The sequence below is a fragment of the Pseudorasbora parva genome, chromosome 21 (genome assembly GCF_024679245.1).
Source record: "Pseudorasbora parva isolate DD20220531a chromosome 21, ASM2467924v1, whole genome shotgun sequence".
NCBI lineage: Eukaryota > Metazoa > Chordata > Actinopteri > Cypriniformes > Gobionidae > Pseudorasbora > Pseudorasbora parva.
In genome coordinates, this window is record NC_090192.1 from 25,973,370 (window position 1) to 25,996,276 (window position 22,907).

General features: G+C 38.8%; 1 protein-coding gene across 4 annotated transcripts in view; it reads right to left on the reverse strand.

Annotated features, from left to right (window-relative positions):
* zeb1b (zinc finger E-box binding homeobox 1b) overlaps positions 1-12,626 on the reverse strand; it is a 76,756-nt gene extending 64,130 nt beyond the window's left edge. For 2 of the 4 annotated variants that reach the window (XM_067430530.1, XM_067430529.1), the window contains exon 1: positions 12,301-12,413. In XM_067430530.1, coding sequence (XP_067286631.1) covers positions 12,301-12,358 — 58 coding nt within the window. In that variant the 5' untranslated portion in view covers positions 12,359-12,413. Of the gene's footprint in view, positions 1-10,465; positions 11,126-12,300; positions 12,414-12,486 lie in introns of those variants that run through there. The other 2 variants (XM_067430532.1, XM_067430531.1) reach the window with 2 other exon arrangements.
* Positions 12,627-22,907: the final 10,281 nt, after the last annotated feature.

Genomic DNA, 22,907 nt, shown 5'->3' on the forward strand with positions numbered 1-22,907 from the left:
CCTTACTGCAAATAATACAATAATTTAATTAGGGATGCGATGATTACCGGTTTCACAATAAACCACAATAAAATGTACTGACGGTTAGTAACATTGTTTAAAATGCAATTATCATTAAAACCGTGTTTGATTATCTCAATTTTGAAAACTCACAGTTAATTCCTGTCCAGCCAGCATCTGTCTGGTGCATGCGCAGCGCAACATTTTTTTTTTTTTTAATTGAGAAGAAATGGCAGACGGCAGTGACAGCGCCCGTGAGATTTCTCAGCCTTCTAAAAAGACCAAATCTGAGTTGTGTCATATTTTGGCTTTTAACAAAAGTCCTGTGGGAAACTTAATCGAGGATGGTTACCCTGTCTGCAGAACATGCAAAAATAAAGTCGCTGCAATGGGGGGAAACACTTCAAATCTGCGAAGCCGTCTTTGTGACCATAAGCCACTGTAAAGCTAACACAAGTGTAACGGAAGCCAGCTAGTAGTTGCTGTGTGACCCGGATGGGGGTGAGTGTAACGGAGGCCAGTTAGTAGTTGCCGTGTGAGTAAACCTCACTCCTCTGACCTAAAGAGACGCTCTAGTGACTGACGCTAGAGGTTGCAGCCTTTAGCCTCCTTGTTAGAGCGTCTGACTCTCATGCCGGCAGACTTGGGTTCGAGTCCTGCTTGGAGCAGGCGGTTCAAACAGGAGGGGTTACACAAGGCAAGTGGACTTTGCCCTTAATTTCAAAACTATGCCTGGGAAATAATTAAACACAAAAGTTTAAAAAAAAATTATCTCACTCTCTTGTAATTAACGTGAAGCTTATGCGAATGAAAAGTTTGCAGCAAGTGGCTTTGAGCCAAAGATGAACAAAGAAGTTCAAACAAGACTATTAAGGGTGACATTTAAGGAATATTCATTTATATTCATTGTACACTTATTACACAGATTTTCTTTACTACATAAATAATTATGGGGACATGTTGAATTGAGATTAATATTTTAAATCTTACCTATTTATAAATCCATTTTGTACAGCATGCAAAACAATCGTCAAGACAAGATGATCACAAGTTATAGTAATTATAGTATTATCAATAGTAAAGTCCTTGGATTTCATTGTCAGTACAATCAAAAACAGTTTTCAGTACAATCAAAAGCAGATTTTTTGAACACTTTCATCTCATTTTAACAAAACCGTCATAATATTGATAATCGTGATAATTTGCGTCACCACAATCATCAATTTTCATACCGTCCCACCCCTAAATTGTACAAAATATATATTAATTTGGCATATTTTATTTCCTCAAGATGACTCGCAGTACCAGCTCAAGCGGAATCTGGAATAACAGACTGCTAGATGGCACGACTGAAGAATCATAATTTAGCAGAGAGCCACTGAGTAAAAATATAAATGTATGATGCATAGTTCTGCACTTAGAATGTATAGATTGTGAAAGGACTGCCAGTGCCAGGACAGTGAATCTACTTCAAATGTCACAACTATCAAAACAATGCTTCTACACCAGTGGTGCGACACGACGCGACAAAAGTATACAGAACCCAATATAACCATGGTGCTTTCTATACTGGATGCAGCGTGGTGCAACATGGAAAATTTCGGACAGCAAGCTGATGCCTCATTCTATTTCTGACGTACTTCAAGCGCTTGCACAAGATCCGAAACAAAGGATAAATTGATTTGCAATGTTCGCTTTGTCATGTCCAGCCTCGAGACAAGAAAAAATGACAAGGCTTATCTCTCCCTTCGGATTCACCAGTACAACGGTGAGCAATGAAGAGAGAACACAGTGTTTTGTGTGCCTCAAAATATTAGCTTCTAACAGTATGAAGCCAAACAAGTTAGGATGCCACTCTTGAACAGAAGTCGAGAAGTTTGGGAACCCTGACAGATTTAACTGTAAAGTGCTGTCAGATTCTTTTTTAGCCGATTCGAAGAATATTTCTGCCCGTCAATAATTGTGCTTGCTCACAATGCAGCTGGGAGCATGATAATAATTTATAAGCATGGTTATAAGCTTGGCATGTCTGGTTCGATTAAAACAAACCTTGGTGTGATTACTCTGTTAGTGTGGTTCATTTGAACGCGTGAACGCTGCCTTTCCGAACCCTGGTGCGCACCAAACAAGCAGACCGCTGAAAAGATGGGTCTCGGTTCACTTCCTCTGGTGCAGTTCGAATGATATACGAATGCAGCACCGACCAAACACATGTAAACAAACCAACAGCAAGAAGATGAGACCCTAAAAAGGACAGAATGTTCACGCCTATAATTCCTTTTGCCCATCCCCGTTCAGTATACAGGCATCAGAACCGTGTCTCCTCGCAGCAGATCTTTGTTTGTGTCTGTGTGTGTGACGGAAGGATTCCTGCTGCTGTTTTGTCTCCTTTACACATTTTATAAGCTCTTCGCATGTTATCAGCTGGTCAAAATACCATCGTATGCAGGCTACGCACACAACAATAGCGCATTTATCTCAGCAAACAGCATTGTTTTGGATGTTCAGTAAATGTGTGTTCATCTCAGTTACAACGTTTTTAAGTAAATTTGAATAAAATATTTTCCATATCACATTTTAACAATTTGCTTCAGTACAATGACAATGATAAAGCCAAGCCAAACATTTAGTTTAACTTCAGAAACAATTTAATTTTAGTGTAAATAAATTGGTATTTTTTTCATGAAAATATATAGCTGTCTCAATATATCTAGCAAGGAAATCCCTCACATGGGAATCATCATATTTAGGGGTCCTCCTTGGCATCAAAATCTCTTGGCTAACTGCACCTTCAGTTACAGGAACAATCCTCCTGGAGCAACCTAAGGTTAAGTGGCTCACTCCAGAGCACAATGGTGATCGTTCATGGATCGTTCCTTGGAGATTTGAGCTTGCAACCTTTTGGTTACCAGCCCAGATCTTTAACTACTAGATTACGCCACAATCTACAGAAAACAGTCCAGGAAAAGTCAACTAGGCCTATATTGTGTAAACAGTTAAACACAAACTTTGGGTTTAAGGCCAGTTATGGAGTTACTGAGAGAGACTCCAGTGACTATCCTAGCCCTTAACAGTAGTCCCAAGTCATAATATTAAGAACAATAAATGTATCAGCACAACAGCCACACAAAATTACACACAATTACACCCCACACAAGCCAATTACGAGCACTCATATTCTCAGGTGCACTGAAGAAACACTAACAGGTGCACACGCTCATACACACATACACGTAGGCTTATCCCTGAAGAGCACGCCACTTAAGTTGTCAGACTCCGATTGGAGTCTTTTGGACAGGTGTACACACAAACATAATATCCCCAAAGAGTGAAGTAGTGGAGGAAGAGGGGGGCCGAAATCTTAATTTCCTGTGTGATGTGGCAGCGACCTTCCCACCATCCATCCACACACACACACACACACACTTTGGGATAGATGATTGTATTAGATGAGGTCATACACCTCACACACCTGTTCATATGACTCACACTGACAAGAGATCTGCGGGGATGTGTTTATCTCCAGAGAATCTATTTCATACACACTCTATTAGATGAGATCAACACAACACAGTGACATAGAACAGAAAAAAATATGACTGATAGGAAACATTTACACACACAAACACACACACACACACACACACACACACACACACACACACACACACACACACACACACACACACACACACACATACACACACACACGTGGAATGTGTGCTGCTGGGTCCAGAGAGCATAATACTTGTGAATGATCCCAACTGGCTGTTGCTTTTGCAGGGAGGTACACTTTGCTGAGCTGTAAGTGTGTTAGTTTGAGCTTAACTATACTTTGAAGACAAACTTGTCAGAAGAAATGCGTTAAATTTAGCTAAAGTTTTATATGATTTACAAATCATATAAATAAATACATAATGGTTCCTAAAAATTCACAGATATACTAATAAGCAGCATATTATATTAATGTTATTGGGGGAAAATTACACAAATTTTTTTTTTTTAAATATGACAAAATATTATATATTTTCTAAATAAAATAAAAATAAAGCACACTAAAGTTATACTATAAAGAAAAGTAATTAATTTTTAATTAAATGTGAATTAGTAATTTAAACTTTATAGCATCCAGTATGAAACATGTATTAATTTTTTGATTTATTTTAATTTTACATTTATATTAAATTACATTTTAGATGTTATTTAATTGTTCATGTTTAAGTGAGAGTTAGAATACTAAATATAAAAATAGAATAAATGACCATGCGCATTTAATCCAATATCAATAAAATCGATCTAGTACAAATGTATTCCCGACGTCCCCGTGCATTTTTTTTATTCTAAAAAAAGTTTAATTTTAGATTTAGGGTTATGGTAAGTCTTTATTATTATTAATATTAGCTTTATTTTCTATGACTTGAATTTAGATAGATGTGTGCCTTTGTTTATCAAACATCACTCAGTCTTTAAGTGTTACCGAGATGCGTTTTTGCCCAGGATGAGTGTGTACGTGTCTCTCCCCACCATCCAGACACCTTTAGGATATTTTAGTCCTTGGACCAGTGCTTTTGACACCCATTTGCTGTAACACTTGTTCATCCATCACACCTCTCTATCACAGACAAACGCTCCACCTACACACTGACACACAGAGAGACAAGGATTCCTCCACATCTCGTCTTCCTCTCGGAGTAGAATGGGTCATATGCAAATGCATGTCTCCGCATGGGCAGTAGTTTCCCACAGGCAGCAGGAGAAAGAGTGTTCCCTCCCTCTCTGCACTCTTTCAATAGTCCTTTTCTTCTGCCGCTAAGCCCCTCTATGGCCGATAGTGGCCCGCTGCATAGGTAGCAAAACCCCTTTTCTCCCCCTCACCGAAGCTTTAAAACACAATAGCTCACTTAAGCGTGCACACACACACACACACACACACAAATACACACATATACACACACACAAACCAACCAATAAAGTACAACCGTCCACAACTAAAAAGGGGGTTCATGAAACCTGGGCTCTTCTGGGGAGAATGAAAATGAGGGAGAGATGAAGGAGAGAGAAATAAAAAGAAGGTTTTTCTTTAGGAGTAATGCTTCCTCTCCTTCCGTGGGACCGATGACCAGGCTGATCATTAATCCCCGTTTGTAAAAGCATAGAGATGTTTGAAGCGCTGTTTGCTGAGAGCCAAATTTGGACAGGGCCACAGGAATTAAGCAGCACCTGAAATGAACCGTGTACGGATCTCGGTTCTTTACAGGCCAGAGGATGACTATGAAAAGAATCCTACTTTAAGTTCAAACTGACACTGTTTACTATACATGTCCATGGGAATTTGGAACATAATTCACCAGTGCAGATTTTTTTTTATTTCACTCTACCTCTGAAACAATATTTCTGCTAGCATACCCAAGGCCGTATATGTGTATACAGGGGGGGAAATAATATTATTCAATAAACAGAACAATTTTAAAAGATTGAACAATGTCAGTCCAATAAACCATATGATCTAAAATAAATCTTGATTTACAAATTTAAGTCCCACCCTACATTATTTGATATTGAAAATGTTGTTTTGTTTAGAAATAAACTACCATTCAAAAGTCTGGTGTCAGAAATATTTTTCTTGTTTTTATTCAAAAAGCATGCATTAAATGGATCAAAAATGACAAGACAATTATAATGTTTCAAAAGATTTCTATTTCAAATAAATGCTGTTCTTTTGAACTTTCTATTCATTCTTAAATCCTGAAGAAAATATTAAGAAGTACAGCTGTTTTCAACATTGATAATATTAAGAAATATTAGAATATTAGAATGATTTCTGAAGGATCATGTGACTGAAGACTGGAGTAATGATTGCTGAAAATTCAGCTTTGCCATCACAGGAATAAATTACATTTCAAAATACATGTTAAATGTATAACACATATTAAATTTGTTTTAAATTGTAATAATATTTTTTAAAAAATTAGATATATTTTTAAAATAAATACAGCCTTGGTGAGCAGAAGAGAATTATATTAAAAATATTTAAAAATCCCACCGGTCCTAAACATTTTGAATGGTCATGTAAGTCACATTCCAGAAGTTGTGCATGCTGTTTTATGTTGTGTGTATTGTCATGTTATATGTAGCACTAAGGCCAGAGTGGCTATCACTTTTGCCAATAATGGAGTCCTATTTCCCTTTCTTTTCTTTTCATTCACCTAATCAACAAAACAAAAGGGCCAATTTCCTTTTCTGACCCTTCTAAAGAAAGTGAACAAATGTGTACAATGCAAGAGAAACCACAAACTGGACCTCGGTCAAATAGAAATGCACCACCATGCTCTGTCTACAAAGTTCTCACTCACATACGGTGTTTTTTACGTGCTTAAACACACATTCACACAACGGCCCTTGACAAGAAGGAAGCCATGTTTGTTATGCAAAGCACAGGAAGGGAGAGAAGAGGAGCTATCTTGCCAGTTTACAACAGTCCTTCACTGTCACCTCAGCAGGCCTCCAAAACACTGACCCCCATCTTCAACAAATCCCTCCCCCATGTGACCTCCACACGGGGGGCAAACTGAAAGGGAATGGGGGGTAAGACGAAAAAAAACAAGGGCTGCTTCTGAGCTTTGTTACCTAGAGATCTATTCACAGAGTGTGTTGGGGGCTTTAACACACAGCCAATTTGTTACGCTGGACGCCTCACAATGGCACAGGGGGGGGAAAGTGAAGTCATACTTGAGGCAATGCATGGGCGCCCATGGCAGAGGTCACTAAACATCACCCTGCTACTGTGTCTCAAAAAAAGAAAGGGTCAAAAGAGGAGAGGAGAAGAAGAGAGCGCATTTCAGATGGACTTTTGGAGGAAGTCAGCGAAAGATGATGGATAAATGAAAATTTCCTCCTCAGCTATACCTCACCAGGGAGAGACCCTAAATGTTAACAGATGGCTTTTAAAATGTCCCGCAGAAAAGCGCGCCTCCTCACTCACATATACAGAAAAACAAATGCATGCAACACCATTACCTAAACTATAAAGCGTCAACTTAATGTGCACAAGCAAGAGAAAAACAAGCATGTGAGTTTATTGACTTAAACCCTAGAAAGTCTGGTGTGGGGTGTGGAAATAGCCCTGCGCAGTAATTAAAGTTTTATCAGCCAAATAAATTCCGCTACACCCCATTTTATCACAGAGCTGGCAGTAGTCTGACATCGGCCATAGCTCTCCGAAGGTAACGACAGTAAACAAGCTAAATATTTCTCATCATTCGTTGGGTGTTCCACTGTGAGCATTTGTAAAAACGCAGTCAAGTAAAACTTTGTGGGTTCTGCTCATTTCAGAGGTGTAAATCCTTCTCCTAAAATGTCTTGGTATAAAAATACAGTCTTGCTAAAGTTCTTTTGAAACGTAAGAGAAAGCCACTACAAAGCACAGCACGCCCACCAGCCGCTGCCATGTTTATTTTCTTAGCCATGCTAATACCGGTCAGCCACATTCCTCTATTCCCAAACTGAGAGGTTTCAAATTGCCCTGCAGTACTCTTGGAGAGAGCCAAAGGAGGAAGGGACAGAAGGAGAGCCCTGTGAACAACACCTGTCGTCTTCCGGACTATTAGCACCTTCACGTTTACAGCTCAGGCTCCTGATCGCCTTCATGTTACTCGCCGTGAGAACCCCAAGTGCCTGGGAATGTCGTTAGAATAAGTCCCGCAAGGAAAGGTGAAAAAAGACACACTGGCACAAAGTTCAAGCATCTTCTAAAAAGAACCGAAGCCAGTCATCATAAGGATTCCAACAATCGTATTTTGGGAATCTGCATGTTCTTACTGACATACCCGAGATACTCAGCTTTCGAAGTCTGGTGATATCGGTGTGCTTCTAAATAAGATTAAAGCTGCAGTGCACCGTCACAGCTTTCAAGATGTTTAGACATTCACCTTCCTCACATTCTACAGATAACTTCACCTGAAACAGCTTAAAACTCTGAAAAACTGGCGACTATTGTGCATTCCTGAGTTTAGAGACTTACCTAATACAGTGAGCTATAAGTATAAGTGTGATAAAGTGTATTTATCTATACCTCCTCTATGAGATTTTGCATATTTTGTTTTCAGGGTAGGCCATTCAGGCATGTCTGCAGAGTAAAAAGTCAGAAGTCAGAGGACTAATGAATTCTCTACCTTGTAAAACATTCTTCACCTGCCCAACAGCTCATCTCGGCGTTAACACCCTGCCTTTACCCAAAGCAACAGGCACATCACAGATTTTTCACCTGATGGTGAAGTGCTGCTGTCACATGCTCACCATGTCTGGTAAAGGATTCAGCACTGAAAAAACAGCACCTTCCCCCTCAGCCACTGTTTAGAAACCACTGTAACTTTTACAAACACTACAAATGAAGGTATTACTGCAATCTGATTCATGAGTGAGAGTCGAGAACATTTTATTGATGGCCAAAAAGAGTATGATGAATAAATATTGACATTTTTGATACCCAAGGTAGTTGGGATGATCCATAACATTTTAACATGACAGAGAAAAGTTTCAATACGGAGTGTAACTATCTTTTTTTCCCTTCTAAATACAGCAACTTTGTTTGCGTTTGCAGTTTTAGAAGTGTACGCTACGCACACACACACACACGTGTGTGTGTGTGTGTGTGTGTGTGTGTGTCTGTGCGTGTGTGTGTGTGTGTGTGTGTGTGTGTGTGTGTGTGTGTGTGTGTGTGTGTGTCTGTGCGTGGGTACACATTTTATACACATTTGTGTCCTCATATGTCACAAAAACATGCCCACACACACACACACACACAAACCCATATATATATATATATATATATATATATATATATATACATATATATGTGTGTGTGGGTGGGGGGGGCATGTTTTTGTGACATATGAGGACACAAATGTGTATAATGACATAGGTATGACATAGGTGTTACAAGGAGAGTGTGTAATATGAGGACATTAGCCATGTCCCCACTTTTCAAAATGCTTATAAATCATACAGGATGAGTTTTTTTAAGAAAGTAAAAATACAAAATGTTTCCTGTGATGGGTAGGTTTAGGGGTAGGGGCAGTGTAAGGGGATAGAAAATACGGTTTGTACGGTATAAAAACCAATACGCCTATGGAATGTCCCCATATGTCACAAAAACAAACGTGTGTGTGTGTGTGTGTGTGTGTGTGTGTGTGTGTGTGTGTGTGTGTGTGTGTGTGTGTGTGTGTGTGTGTGTGTATGTGTGTGTGTGTGTGTGTGTGTGTGTGTGTAATCGTAAGACTCATTGCTGCAACATGTCCCATCAGTGACATATCAGGACAGCATTGGTGCCAACTATTAGGCTTACTGATAAGAGCCACACAATCAAGCACCTTCATATAGAAGACCTAAGGGAGGCATTTTAATTATGTGGGATAGAGAAGTTGCCGAAGGTTATGTGAATTATAATTAGAGCTGAAGATGGTAAGATCAGGCGCATCAGTTTTTAAACATGACAAGAATTCATAGTGCTCAATTCAAGCCTCCTTTGGCTGATTTAAAATAGTCCTAAAGTAAGTGAGTGGAAATAAAAACATTCCATTCATCTTGATTATGGTAATTAAAGTGAAAGTAAGTCTGGTAAACACAAGGTGAATCCATCTAGAAGACAGTTTGCCTCCAGTGAACATTTACTGTTGGCCTTTACAAGAAACGGTGAAGCACTCAGGCGGCCACATTCCAATTATACACGGTCTGATCAACACTCCTTACGGGGCGCGGAGGGGGAGGGGCGTATGCTAATGACGCAGGGACGCGCACAGTCAGGGAGCGTTCATCACGCACCGGGAGCGCTGATACTCGGCGGGTGCGCTCTGAGGTCAACCCGTGACTTCAAATAATTAACGGCCAGGACGCGTAAAGCGCCTGCCTGCATTTAAATAAGAACACCCTTGAATCAATTAGCTCGAAAACAGTTTTATGTGATTGAGATCAAAATGATAAAACAAGCTTGGTTTAACTTATTTAAATATAATTACATAATATGCGAGCAAAAGCTGAAACTGAAAAGCTGTTCATATGATAAAATAAGTAGAAGCAGGTGCCATTGCACGGCTCAGGTGCGTCTCCGCGTACAGATACCTGCAGTGCGGTGAGCAGTGCCAAACGCCCTATGACAAAGCACTTATATCAGTCCAACGCGCTGCAACATGACCCTCAAGCCTCATGGTGTAAAATCATTCTAGCTTTCGAAACAGTTTCAGAACACGCCTATGCTTTCACTGCATGGGGAAACATCATAAGCGATTCTTCAGCACCCTTAAGTACCGAGGATGCTCTTTGCACTGTAGCAAAATGCTTTTAAGAGTAAGCGTTAAAGAACGCGAACGATAACAGGCACCCATCCGTTCTGCAGTTAAAAACAAACGACAACAGCAGCTGAGAGTGAGAAGGCATGCGAAAAACACTGCACATACATCTTTTTTTATACCTGCACAAGTTGACATTTGCTGCAACGCACGAGAAACGCCTCCCGTCTGCTTTCAAAATGAGCCAATGTATCTCAGAGCGAGAGAGAGAGAGAAAAAAAAGAAAGACTCCTTCTTTGTCAGCAAGTTCAGGCAGCAAAAAAACAATAGCGAGATGGTTAAATGGCATCTATGAAACCCATAAGTGACATTTTTGTCTTCCCTTGCGATCAGGTAAGCACATATTTACAGGTCGCTCTAACACGCGCATGCTGAGAGAACCGCTACATGGCGCGCGCATGGCGTCAGCCTGAGGAAAAGTGTCTTTCTCCACTCACCTCTTCATTAAAAAAATACTTAACTCTACAGATAAATCATCGGAATAACGAACGGCGCACTTTAATCGAAAAAGACGGTGTGTGGATGGATGAAAATTATTTTAAAAGTGTTTTCGAGTTGATATTCCCTATCACACGCGCGCGCAAGCGAGAAGTAAAGCACGCCCTCGCATTTCTCATTATTGATTTCCTTAGTAAAATGACTTAGGCTCGCGTCTATACCTCTGGACACAGCTTACCAGATCAATCGTTAGAATTCAGGAGAGCAAAGACGCAAGTTATTTACCACACGTAAACCTGAAACCTACACGTGCATTACAAAGCGGATGCATAAAGTCCTCAAAACAAATAAACTGTCAGTGCGGTAAGTCCAGCTGCAGGATTCTCTGCGCTGCTCGGGATGTATACGCATTCCTTATATAGGCTGCAGCAGTTGTTCTAGTAGCAGACAGCCCTTCAGATTCCTTTCCTTTTCTCCTCGGCGTTACCACCCAACAAGAAATGTGGCAGGCTGGCTGCACAAACAGGTTGCTTTAACTGGCATCGTGCTCCAGAGCTCTCTGAGCCCCGATCCCGCAGGGACGCCTAGACTGGCAGCACTGTTACATAAACACACCCTTATTTTTTGCTTTGTGAACTTCAACCGGAGTTAAAGAAGAAACTTTCCTGTCAAACATCACCGCGAACTGCAAGCGTGCCCCTTTTTTCCAATGCAGCAGCAACACAGAGAGCAGCGTGCTGCTGTTATAAGGCAGTTTCTTATGAGCTACAGTACAAAAGTGGGATTCGTAGCTGTACCACAGCAAGTAATGCAAGCCAAACTGCCACACCGGCGATATAAACCCATGTACTCATAAACAGAACGCTAAAGTGTTTACATACACACTATTAGAGGTTATTCTTAGAATTCTGCTAGCTCGCTAGCTACCTGCTAACGTTACCACGCAGACAGCGGAACAGCCCATTGCAGATATATCAAAGTTTGCTGTTAACGAAAATAAAACAAAACCCTCCTAAGCACCCGCTCTATTCACGAACATGTATGTATGAAAGCATTTCCACCACTTCAATCGCTCGAACTGATTCATGTGAAACCAAATCACCCGCATCGGACCAAACAGGTACATTTTGAGCGAGAAAATAAGTTTCATTTCGTTCGAGTCTAAAGAGGAAAACCTAACAATAAAGACCAGCCGGAGTGATAGATTCGAATAGAATTAAATTGTTTAATTCGAAAGCTTTATAAAGTGAACTCAAGGCGAAGAGAAATAAAAGGGGAAACAAAAGCGAGATTCACTTGTATGGGACTGGCTGCGTATAACGGTCCGCGCTCGCGCTGTGTACCACTAGGCGGTGAGAGAGTCGCGAGCGCGGCAGGTATAACGGTACACTAGATAGGGGCTATAACCCAGCGCTACTTTCCAGCACTTTGTGGGGCTCGAGAAGTTCTGCCAGCGGCCCGGAGTCCAGAGTTGAATGAAATCAGCCGTCGCCAAGCAAAGCGAAGGGTTTTTACTCACCGTTTGTCCTCCTCGGGTTCGCCTGCTTTCTGCGCTTACACCTGGGGCCATCCGCCATGATCCTTTCGCTGTGTCTAAATGCTGCTGGAGAGTCACCTCCTCTCGCCCCCACACCTCCCCTCCCTCCCTTCTACTCCACCTCCCCTCCCTGCACCTGGTTTACGACACTCGGCTTTACGACATTACCTTCTGGCTCCTATACCTCTCTCTCTGGCGCTCAGACCCCCGTCTCTGGCCAACTCCCGCCCCTCACACCACGCGCTCCCTGTGGCGCTGCTGCCTGACCGAAACGGTCACTGATCAACCTGTCCATGTACACGTAGAGGACTTCAAAATCTATGTTGATTGACAGTTCAAAAGGAAGCATAACTGTCTGGACAAAACAAACATTTCCAAGCGCAACGGTAAACATTCAACCTGAATCAAACGTCATAATGTTTTTTAACAGTCAGAGTGGGGGCGGGGAAAGTTTGACGCGTGCACCTGTTTATGATGCGCGCGCGCGCAAGCACTAGCGCACACACACACATTCGCACAATCTGCAACTTTTTCTTATTCATGATGAGGCGGAAATCTGCATGTCATAAAACTACTTCCAGCAAAAAGTAGACAACAACATTTTATAAAGGGGGCACAGGGGCTAGTTGTCACAAAAGTATTTGATCAAAAACTATATAGCAAGCCTACATTTAACATTTCCATTGTCACTGCCCAGGACAAAACACACGGTTGCATTAATCTTCTGTGACAACACGCAATAGTACCAGGTATGGGGTAAGTTGTCACAATCTAAACCAGCCGTTTTTCAGTAAAAATATATAATGCAATAAATAAATAAGTATTTATATATAGGCTATATATATAAAGGTAAAATTATCAAAATATTTTTAGTCAACAGACATTGCAATATATAAATACAAATGAGCATACTACTTTTTTAGTCCACAGACACTGTAGTTAGTAAGTATGCTATAAATAATACAATATTTAAAACGTGTGACAACCTGCTTAGACTTGCCATAAATAAAAACTCGAGAGGTAAACACTGCGATAAGGTTTCATTTATTAACATTAGTTCATTAACTTACATGAACTAACCATTAGCGAATTGTTAGTTCATGTTACTTAATTAACCTGCTAATCAATGCTAATTGATAATTTATTGCCAATACATTTATTACTGTATTTGTTCATGTTAGTTCACAGTGCATTAATTAATGTTAATAAATACAACATTTGATTTAAATCATGTATTAGTCAATGTTGAAATTAGCATTACCAAAGATTAATAAATGCTTTAGAAGTGCAGTTCATTAGTAGTTCTTACATGTTAACTAATGTAATAAACTAATGAAACCTTATTGTAAAGTGCTGAGAACATAACCAAGCTGACCCTTACCTTTATGTATTCTGTTGTGTTTTATTGTGTTGTTTTTCCAACAAGCTTTTGTATACTGGAATATTACTTTGAAAGATAAAATCCACAAACCTTATACTAATTTAGTTTTAAATAACTTACACTAAGGTTTTGGCCTCAACTTTTGATTAAGAACGTCATAGTTCTGACAGTCCTTGCGACAAATAGTATTTCTAATACACTTTATAATTATATCACTTCAAGTTCAGATAGAATTTCCAACAATTTTCAAATGATGCGTTATATCGGACGAGATCATTCAGACAGTTTTAAATCTTTTACATGGTAGTCAGTTTTCCCCATAAGTTTTGAATTATATATACTGTTTTTATTTAGTCTATATTGAGTTCAAAGGAACATGGGTTGGAACTTCAAAGTAGTGCCATTCATTTATTAATTATTAATTATCATGCCACATGACTGATGCTATATGGCTTTGAGTTATGGCTTGGAGTTTTTATTTAAGAGTGCACATCTAATCGTAATGGAATATTTGACTCAAACACGTCAGTGAAATGTCACTTGACAGTTCTTCAGGTTGGCAAAAGCTTTCTAAATAACTGTGAAATTAGGGTCTAATTTTCAAGAATGAAGGAAATATGTGTTTGAGTATGTGTATGTGTGTGTGATGGAGTAGGAAGTAGGAATGCAGTGTGTGTCCCAAGGCACAGGGAGGATCATGGGACCCTCACTGCAATGATTCAGTCCTCCACCCAAAGAAAGAGCTCGCTGTTCCCCAGGGATGTTTACTCCTCTGACTCTGACCAGGGAGAGAGCGCGTGAGAGAGAGAGAGAGAGAGAGAGAGAGAGAGAGAGAGAGAGAGAGAGAGAGAGAGAGAGAGAGAGAGAGAGAGAGAGAGAGAGAGAGAGAGAGAGAGAGAGAGAGAGAGAGTAAAAAGTAAAACGACAGTAAAAAGTTTAAGGTAATCTGGATGAGTTAAGACAAATGCCATCCAATGCCAAATATCAATTATAGCCAATGAAAATGATTCTCTGCTTAGGTGCATTTCTTTAGAAATATTAATGCAGCAGCCAAAATATGAGCTAGCGCATTAATATGACTTTGAACACGAGGACCGAAGCACCAACACGGTACCATCTGAAGGTCTGCCGTTCTCTGTTACAGGTCACAAAAGCGAGTGCTGCAGCAGTGGCGGGTATAGGGCTATTCTTGTACCTGATGACTATCAGGTTTCTGTCAGACCTCAGCTGGGTGTGGTGTACTTAGCATGGGACTGCAGTGTACAGTCCGCATTGATTGAGTGAAGACACTATATAATCTCACAATGATATGCTGCGAATCAAAGAGAGTTGCGCAAGCCTGTAAGAAAAATATTCAGCAAAATGTAAAACTAATCATTTCCTCCTCCATTTACTATTAAAATCCACCTCTTGGAAAGCATAAAAATATCGTAAAATATAAAACATAAAAATTACATTTGTTTAATTACTTTAGCTTTAGTTTAAGGACTTCAGCTTCAAAAACAATGTAAAAGAACCATAAACGTGTCATAAAAGTGGCATGTGATTCATTTGCTGCTTTGTTTCATCTCTGATAATCTTCATCAATAATCAATAATCACTATGATCTGATCAGTGTCAATGAGTTGAACAGATCAGTCTGAATCATTCAGATTTTAATTCAGTGAATCAGATCAACTGATTCATTTTGATTCAGTTAATCGGATCATTTAAGTGAAATGATACAACTGGAATGCTACTTTTATCACTAACTCTGTTGAAACCAGGTATGATCGCACTGCACGTGCTTGAACACGTCAAAGCAAACGTTTCAATTTTATTTGTCCTTTGTGTCAGAAGTAGCTCAAGTGAAGGGGCAACAGAACTTAATAAGTAGAATCTAATTAATAAATAGAATTAGAATTATTTGGTAACACTTTCTTTTAAGGTGACGTAGTCACACACTTCTCCGTTTCATCGAATGTGTAAGAAAAATATTCATATTTAATCTTATTTATTTTTATAGCTTCTGGCCAATCACCTTCCGTATTCAACTGAAAAAAGTGTAGTGCCTCTCGCAGTTTAAAATGCTTATGCTATGTCTGACGACATTGCACAACAGTTATGCTCGTCCACTTTAAAAAAAATATTGTTGGTTTAACTTAAAAAAGTAAGTAACCTTGTTGCCTTAAAATTTTGAGTTTATTGAAATTTGAGTTGATACAATGAAGGAAATTGGTTTAATAAATAGAAACTCAAAATATTATTGTATCTGATAAAAATATGTGATAAAGAAATAACACAATTTGGCATGTTTCACTGTGTCATCACAAAAAAACACACACACACAATTACCCAATATGCTTACAAAATCTTTTAATAATATTTTAATAAAGGTTGTTGATTCCCCCAAAAAATGTATTGTATCAACAATTTTTTTTAAAATTTCAATTAACTCAAATTTTTAAGGCAACCAGGTAACTTATTTTATATTTTTTACAGTGTAGTGTAAGCATTTTAAACTGCGAGAAACACTTTACACTTTTTTCCGTGAATTGAATACAGAAAGTGATCAGCCAGAAGCTAGATCATTTACTTTATAAAGTTTTAAATATGGGTATTTTTCTAACAAATCTATTAACACAAAGGACTTTATTAACCCCCCGGAGCCGTGTGGAGCAGTTATAGACTGTCAGATGCACTTCATGGACTTCAAAAAGAATGCAACAATTCACTGCTATTATAAAGCTTAAAGCCATTATAAAAAGCATATTTTATTCGTCATTAAAGAAGAATGTCATATACATCTTGAGGATGAGTAAATAATGGGCTAATTTAAATTTTTGGATGAACTAGCCCTTAAGGTGTCTTTGTTACACTGTAATTACACATTTAATATACTGAGTAATATGTTACTGTAGAGTTATTACTACACTGGAAAAAAATTATTTAGAAAAAAAGTTACCTGGTTGCCTTAAAATTTCATTGAAATTGAAATTTTGAGTTAATACAATGAACATTTTTTGAGATTCAACAACCTTTATTAAAATATTATTAAAAGATTTTTTTAAGCATATTGGGTAATTGTGTGTTTTATTTCTGATGATGCAGTGAAACATGCCAAATAGTGCTATTTTCATGATTTATACATTTTTTTTATGTGGTTCAGATACAAAAATATTTTGAGTTTCTATTTATTAAACAAATTTCCTTCATTGTATCAACTCACATTTTTAATTTCAATAAACTTAAAATTTGAAGGCAACCAGGTTACTTACTTTTTTAAGTTAAACCAACAAAAAACAACCTTTTTTTACAGTGTATAAATGATGCCGTGTAAAAAGTGTTATTCTTCAATTCTACATTAGATTAACTAATTCATTTTTATTCAGTTAATTAGGGAAGTGAAACGATTCAAATCAAATGATTGATTTGTTCAATTCACTTCACTCATAAACTCTTTTGTTTCTTAGTAGAAATAAAGAGGGTTGTATAATGACAGAATTGTAATTTTTAACTTAACTAATCCCTTTAACATCCTGTGTGTTCTCCTTTTTGCATGTCAATGGCAGAATGATCACACTAGGAAAACTATTTCCATAAAATGTACCCAGATAATAAGCCCTGAAAGGAACTATGACCTTCTTAAACATTCCAAATCCGTCTATGTGTAATCAAATCTGCAAACACTCTACAGGTGAGCTATGGTCATGAGAACAGGAAGTGGAAAGGGAAATGAAACAATGGTTAGGAGACAAATGACAGGGCAATTTCGTTTTAAATGTTTAGAGAGAAGACAAGCTCTGTGTTGAAAGCAATATCCTCTAAGTAGATAGCGGAATCTTTGCAGAGAAAAACCCAACATTAGCTTAGAGATGCCCCTGGTAGTAGCCTCGAATACCCTCCCTGTCATCTGTCTAACCCTCTCCAACCCATGGCCTCTTTCACTTCATCAAACAGACAACAGACAGAGCTGAGTAAGGTGCCTGTCCCTTCATCATTAAGCCAGTTCGCTCTGCCTATGGCTGCTGACAGTGAATTATTCAACAGGACAAAGTGCTCTGTGGCTGTGCAAAGGCTTTACAGAGTAACAGATAATAATAGCATTAATGTCCATAAAATCTCATTAAGAGAGTAAGTACTCGGTTTTCTGTTTTCCTATATATATATTTATCCACATACCGCATGTGCATATAATGGAAAGAGCGACGTGGAAAAAGGGTGGACAGGTTTGACTGTCCATAATGAAGGGGTTTGAGCTATGTTCCCCTACTGGCCATAACCATCGCAGTAATTGGGGGCTGAGGTATAGGAGAGTTGCTGAAAGATTTTTTTGGAAGAAGTGAAGTAAGCGGCTTCTGGTGGGATTAAATGAACATCATCCTTCTGGACTTTCCTTGGTACATGGTGCCATCCTGAAGGAAATCTCAAAAATTGTGCTGACTTGGTGAGGATTTGAAATGGCTAAATGGTACAATTGTATTTCACGGTTTAGCTTGTCTTTGACCAGGCACCAGTTAAATTCTCCACATGTACCAGCGACCAGAGCAGCTGTCCAGCTGAGTTGGCTCCAGGTGCCACTATGGTCCAGCAGGCGGGATGGCGGGCGAGCCCAGAGACAGTGTGAAGGTGAAAAACAGACGTTCCCTGGCTAGAGGGAAAAGAAAAAGAAGAAAAGCATTGCAGTGAAGGGCAGGCTTCATCAGAGATCAATGATGAGGCGTTTTGAAAACCACACACGCGCTCTCTCTCTGCTGGTGCTAACCGACTGGAAAAAGACAGGCCATTATTCTGTGGAAAGTCCGGTCTATTCCCATTTTCCTTGGATGCTGCCATTTCGACATGAAGTCATATTTTCTCGCAACGATGGAAAACAAAGAATAAAAATAATGCTACTGCAAATATTAAAACTGCATAATAGCGCTCACTGCTATTAAAATAGCAGTCTGAATGCCAGTAGCCCCTATTCCCAGTTACTGGTGACGGGACCACCCAGCTGGACCAAATTAAAACCCAACAATATCTGCCATCAAAGAGCTGCTGGTTTTAATCCACTGGGCATAGTGAGGGTGGTAGTTTAACGGAAGCAGAGTGGTGACTTCATCAGCGGAGGTTTAAAGTAACTGACCTCATACTGCATGTCATTTTTCCACTGTACGTCCATTTCTTCACCTGTTGCCTATTCCAGTCTCGTTTACCTTTTCCTTTCACTGTGCTAAACAGAAAAAGAATGAATGGGGCATGAAGACAGGAAGAAAGAGTGAAAAAGAAGAGACAAGATGAGAGAGACAGCAACATGAGTGGGGGGGGGGATAGAAAGCTATCCTCACTGCTCTACATTAAGGGATCAGGCCGCGTCTCTGTAAATGAGTATTGATCCTCCTCCTGGCGGGATCATTTAGGAGATTAATGCTGGCAGTGCTGTTGGGGGGGGGGGGGGGGGGGTAGTTCCAGTTGGTCCAGGGGGGAGCTGAATCAGAGCTGCCCAGGACAGAGAGCCTGCTGTGGGGCTACGTGGAGAACAAGCCCCTGCCTCCCCTCCTAACCATCTGGACTAACAGCTCAGGGCGCCAGCTGTGTGGGGGAAGGGAGAAGATGGTTTGTATATGTGTGTTGGGGGGGTTAAAGGATTGAGAGAGAGAGAAAAAGGAAGGAAGAGAAATGGAAATGCAAAGGACTGCTAAAGAAACAGGAAAACGTACATAAAAGAAAGAGGGAGGTAAAATCAGCGAAAAGTTATTTGTGTAAGGCTCATTTGACACACAGACACGTTGAAGAAATGGATGATTTAAAGTGGCGCGAACAGAGGAGAGGAACAGAAAGCGAGAGGAATGAAAGAGAAACACAGGTGGCAAGTACAACAGCAGAAACAGAGAAAGATAGAGTGAAAAACAAACAGGATTATTGCAGAGACTGACAGGTAAGAAAGAAAGAAAGATAGAAAGAAAGAAAGAAAGAAAGAAAGAAAGAAAGAAAGAAAGAAAGAAAGAAAGAAAGAAAGAAAGAAAGAAAGAAAGAAAGAAAGAAGAAAATATGGTGATCATGATGGATGAGAAACTCAAACAACCCTTGGGACAGTGTTCAGCATGAGGCATTAGCCATCTTCCATTACAGAATGACAGTAAACAAACAAAAATGTAATAATCTTAAACTATAGGGACAGACCATCAAGGATCAAGGTAACTCAAATGGGCATTTGCCAGAAACTAAAATGATTTGAAGACCCCATGAAATGGCTTGATGTGCATTGTGTTGTGTGTACATGAAACAGGACATTTAGGTTTTTTAAGGGCTGACTGGCCCCCCTTTAAAAAAAAAAAAAAAAAAAAAAAAACATTTTTAGAATTATGTTAGAAGCACCATTTGCTATTGCTAGTCAGTTACAAGTTGTTATAAAGGGATAGTTCACCCAAAAATGAAAAATTGATGTTTATCTTCTTACCCCTAGGTAATCCAAGATAGGTGTGTTTGTTTCTTCAGTAGAACACAAATAAAGATTTTTAACCCCAACTGTTGCTCGTATGATGCATGTCAATGGGGTGTTTTCTAGGAGAGCCGCTATGAGAGTAAAAAACACATAGACATACGAATCCATATTAAACCCTGTGGCTTGTGGCGATACATTGATGTCTTAAGACACAAAACGGTGGGTTTCTGCGAGAAACCCAACAGTATTTGTGTTATTTTTTTTTACCTCATATCAGACGAACCTCATCATAGTATCCCCATGCCTTTACCCGGCGCGATCATAGATGTAAATTTGCATAGATGCCTCATTCGACCAATCTGCACATACACTAATGAGGAATCTATATATATCTATACTGCAAAAAAAAAAAAATTTTTACTGCTTGTTCAAATTGCTTAGTTAAAATGAAATAAAGCAATACAATTTGCTTTTGTCGAAACTTAATTTGATTGTGTTTAATCCACTTAAATATAAGTCAAATATAAGTCAAACTTAATCCGTGTTGTCTTACATGAATGATTTGTGTTGCATTAACTGATGAGCAGGACTTGTTATAGTTCCCAGTATGCTTTTCAAATTAGAGATAAAGTAAATGTTATTTTATGTTTTTTTTTCTAAATGTATTTTTGAGCAAGATGAGAAAGGGGGAGATTTGATTGTGTTAATAGAGTTTAATATTCAATTATGTTGGAATTATTAGAACAATTTAAATTATTGTGCATGGGTTACCATTGTGGAGAAGAGTGGAGCACTTGCTTAGGCTGTGGACTATAACAACTACTGTCATAATGGCTTTTGTGAAGGAGCTTTTAATGCTCAGCATTTAAGATGTTAATGTGTGCTATTGCTAGCTAATCTTTGTCAACTAGTGTATTACAGTAGGCTATTATAATTCAGTTGTGTAATAAAGTATATGAAATTGAAGTGGATGAATGAATGTACTAAATTGAATGTCTGGATCATGACAGGGAGCTATATAAAATTCACTTTGAAACTACTTAATTGAGTCACTTAAAATGTATTCGTTCCAAGATGTTACATGAACAAATGATGTTTGTTTAATGCAATTGATTCATGTGGGACCGATGTACACAATTAAATAATGCAAATCCAACACACCTTTTTTTTCAGTGTATGATCGCGCTGGGTTTTTGACCTTACTCGATGGAAGTAATTAAAAATCTTCATTTGTGTTCTACATTAGTGAAGAAACAAACACCTATATCTTGGATGCCCTGGGGGTAAGAAGATAAACTTAAAAATTGTATTTTTGGATGAACTATTCCTTTAAGAAACATTTTTGATTGTTTGGCCAATTTTCACAAGCAAAATCTAGTCATTTTAATATGGAATCCATATGATTGGGATTTTTTTACGTGAGGTCAAGATTTGTGCTCTCAGAGTTAAGGTTAAAGCTGGTCATTTGGCTTTACCATGTTGACCTACAAAAAGTAAATTCTGTGTAAGCTGTGCTTCATACATCACTACACTATTGATAATAGACAATGGCCTTTTACCTTTAGGATGAGGGACAGTTTCATTCTATTTTATTGTATTATATGCAAAAACGTATGAGTGCAAGATGAGTTATCAATATTTCTGGTCTGTGTTCCAGAACAAATAGTTGTCAGCTTTTAGAAGTAGTATAAGACTAGAAGTAGAATATGACATGGACTAATGTCCACAAAACAAATCAAACCATTTTGATTTCATGTTCTATAAACTTTGGACATAAAGTGCATACGGATGAAAGATGTCTCCCCTGTGAGCTAAGTACGGCAGAAACATCTGTACAAAAAAATGTGAGAGTCAAAAGTTATATCTGAGTCCTATACAGTTCTGTGGCCAGAAACCTAGTAGATTGTTTGTGACATGATCCCCAAAAAAATCCAAAGCAAAAAACAAAAAAATTCTGAGTTTACATTGTTTCATAAGCTCTAGTGTGCTGAAGTTACTGCCGCTCATGGAAAATGCAAACACGAATGCCATGACGACAAAACTATTCAAGAGCCCAGGAAAAAACTCAAGGGCCCTACAATGGAATGTTTTGAAGGCAAGATTGAGATGTCAATCACACTATGCACCCCCTTCCCAAGAACAAGGTCATTATGATCTCACTTCCTCTTCTCTGGAGTGTCCCTGGACAGGACTGCAGCTCTGACGACCAGGAGAATTTGGCCACACCCAAAACAAAACATCCAGTAAGCCAGCACATTCGCCTAAAACACAATTTGTAAACTTCATGTAGTCTAATGTAGAATATGTTATCTACAGACAAATACAATAGAAGGCAAACCGATTAAAAAGTTTTTCTGTAAGCATATTAAAGTCTATATTTCAAAACTTATATAAAACGTTCACTGCTTAACTGAAAATGACAAAGATGTGTAAACAGATATGTTTCATGTACTTTTAAATATTTAGTTCATTGTAAAATATGTGACTTAAAAGTAGTGAGTAATAGCAAACATCTGAGTGCCCAGTAGTCTTTTATGGGAAAAAATGAGTGTGTGTGTACGAGACAGGATTTTTTTCTGGATCATCCAGGTTGTACGGGTGAGCTAAGTCTGTCACGCAGATTAGTGGAGATCCATTCCAAATGTTCCGTCAAAAATTCACCTCACAACCACAGCTAAAATTTATTTTGTGTATGTTGGAACACCAAGATCTTTCTTCTGCTCATTTTGCTGGCATGTCTGAGAATCATGTGCTTCCCACACTCACACACACATACATACTTCAGGCTCTGCATATCAAACA